A 1749-nucleotide genomic window follows, 5' to 3' on the forward strand; every position below is an offset into this window, starting at 1 on the left:
TATAAGATATGATTATAGAATGAAAAAGCAAACTCAAATGTTAATTTATGGCAGATATTTCAGCAAAAAGTAGTATTAAAAAAGAAGTAAGTTTACATCATAAATTGTCAAATTAACAACCTGAATTAAGCAAGCTGGCTGTTTATTATCCTGCTGTAGTTTATTTTTTAAACAACCCTTCATCAGTGCAAGCTGCTTTAAAGGCTGAATGTTTCAGCTGAACTGCATGAAATGTTTAGTTAGTTCAGTCAGGTTTTAATTGGTCCAGGCGGTGATTATAGATCACAATAATAGCTGTTTTTAACTCTCTATGAAGGATGAGCTGGTTAGGATCATTAATCGTTCGGAAGAGCCGCATTTCATTTAAAACAATGTTTATGAATCAAGGTGGAGATATTAAATCGGTTTTTACTGGGATTAATAATGGGGTTTGTGGACTTAAACATAGAGAAGTAGAAATAGAGATGATGATGAAAGATTTGATGTGCTCTAGATGGAATAAAAGCTCATTTTGTTTTTGTTTTTACTCCAGTCTCATTGATGCCACCAACAAAGACGTGGATGTGCTGCTGCTCCTCTCAGATAAAGCCTACTATATTGCTTAGTAAGTCGGATCTAAACTCCACATTTCCTGTGGCATGTGCTGTAGAGACTGACTAATGCTTCCCTTTATTTACTCTCAGCTATGATGACGAGGCGGACAAAGTCAACCAATACCAGCGCCTAGACTTGGAGGGTTTGGAAAAGATTGAAATCGGTGAGGAGTTAGACTCAAATGTGTGCCCTCAGCTTCTCAGTAACCTTTTACCAATATCCTTACATGAATATGATTGAAAAAAGTCGATGTCGTCGTCTTGCAGGTCCGGAGCCCACTCTGTTCGGGAAGCCGAAGTTCTGCTGTATGCGTCTGCACTATAGGAGCCAGGAAACCAGCGGCTACTTCCACACGCTGAGAGCGGCGACGCGGAACCCAGAGGACGACGGAAAGGGTGACTAATCAAAGAAAAGGGAGGAGTGACCTCTTGCAGGCTGCTGATCCCTGACAGCTTGTTTGGACATTTTTCAGATACGCTGCAGTGCATAGCTGAGATGCTCCGCATAACCAAACAGGCCTCAGGGATGGAGCTGCTCGTGGTTGAGAAGAAGCTTGAGAGGCGAGTACTAATCATCAAAGAGTAATGCAGTTCATAAGAATTCATTCCAGGTTTTTTTTCATGTTTTGTTACAAACACAACTTTACACGGATTTTAGTTTGATTCCAATAGAAGGTAGGATATCTAGACGTCTGTTTGCCTTTAAAGGAAAATCCGGACAGCAAGAAATAATCAATGGATCATTTTTTATATTTAAAACGAATACGTTTGCGCTCATTTAATGACAGGGTTCCTGTGGGTCCTTAAAAAAGTCTTAAAAGGCATTGAATTCTTCAAACTAAAACTAAGGCCTTAATTGGTATTAAAATGTCTTAAATTAGTCTTTTGTAGGTCTTAATTTTTAAAACATCATAAATAGGATTATTTTTATTATGATTTATTTTTGTAATCTAAATAAAATATAAAAAAATGACCTTTTTTTTTATTATTTAAAAAATAACGGCTCGCCATTATTGGTTCCGTCCCGATAGCGGAACCAATAAAGCCTTGTTGCGGCCGGGACATTTGGGAGATGCACCATTAACTTTTTGTCTGGAAAATATGAGCAAGTGTAAATGTAACCAAAATTGTCTCCAGCCAAGAGTTTTCTCCATGG

The 1749-nt window shown here is 38.1% G+C and overlaps 1 protein-coding gene across 2 annotated transcripts in view; it reads left to right on the top strand.

The window, feature by feature from the left end:
* The window catches only part of inpp5f (inositol polyphosphate-5-phosphatase F), a 33227-nt gene that overhangs the window by 26748 nt on the left and 4730 nt on the right, over nucleotides 1–1749 (top strand). For both annotated transcript variants that reach the window (XM_015381098.1, XM_015381088.1), the window contains exons 16-19: nucleotides 533–604; nucleotides 684–757; nucleotides 861–989; nucleotides 1067–1154. In XM_015381098.1, the coding sequence (XP_015236584.1) occupies nucleotides 533–604; nucleotides 684–757; nucleotides 861–989; nucleotides 1067–1154 (363 nt within the window). The remainder of the gene's footprint in view (nucleotides 1–532; nucleotides 605–683; nucleotides 758–860; nucleotides 990–1066; nucleotides 1155–1749) is intronic.

The sequence above is a fragment of the Cyprinodon variegatus genome, unplaced genomic scaffold, assembly GCF_000732505.1.
Source record: "Cyprinodon variegatus isolate N-32 unplaced genomic scaffold, C_variegatus-1.0 Scaffold11, whole genome shotgun sequence".
Classification (NCBI taxonomy): domain Eukaryota; kingdom Metazoa; phylum Chordata; class Actinopteri; order Cyprinodontiformes; family Cyprinodontidae; genus Cyprinodon; species Cyprinodon variegatus.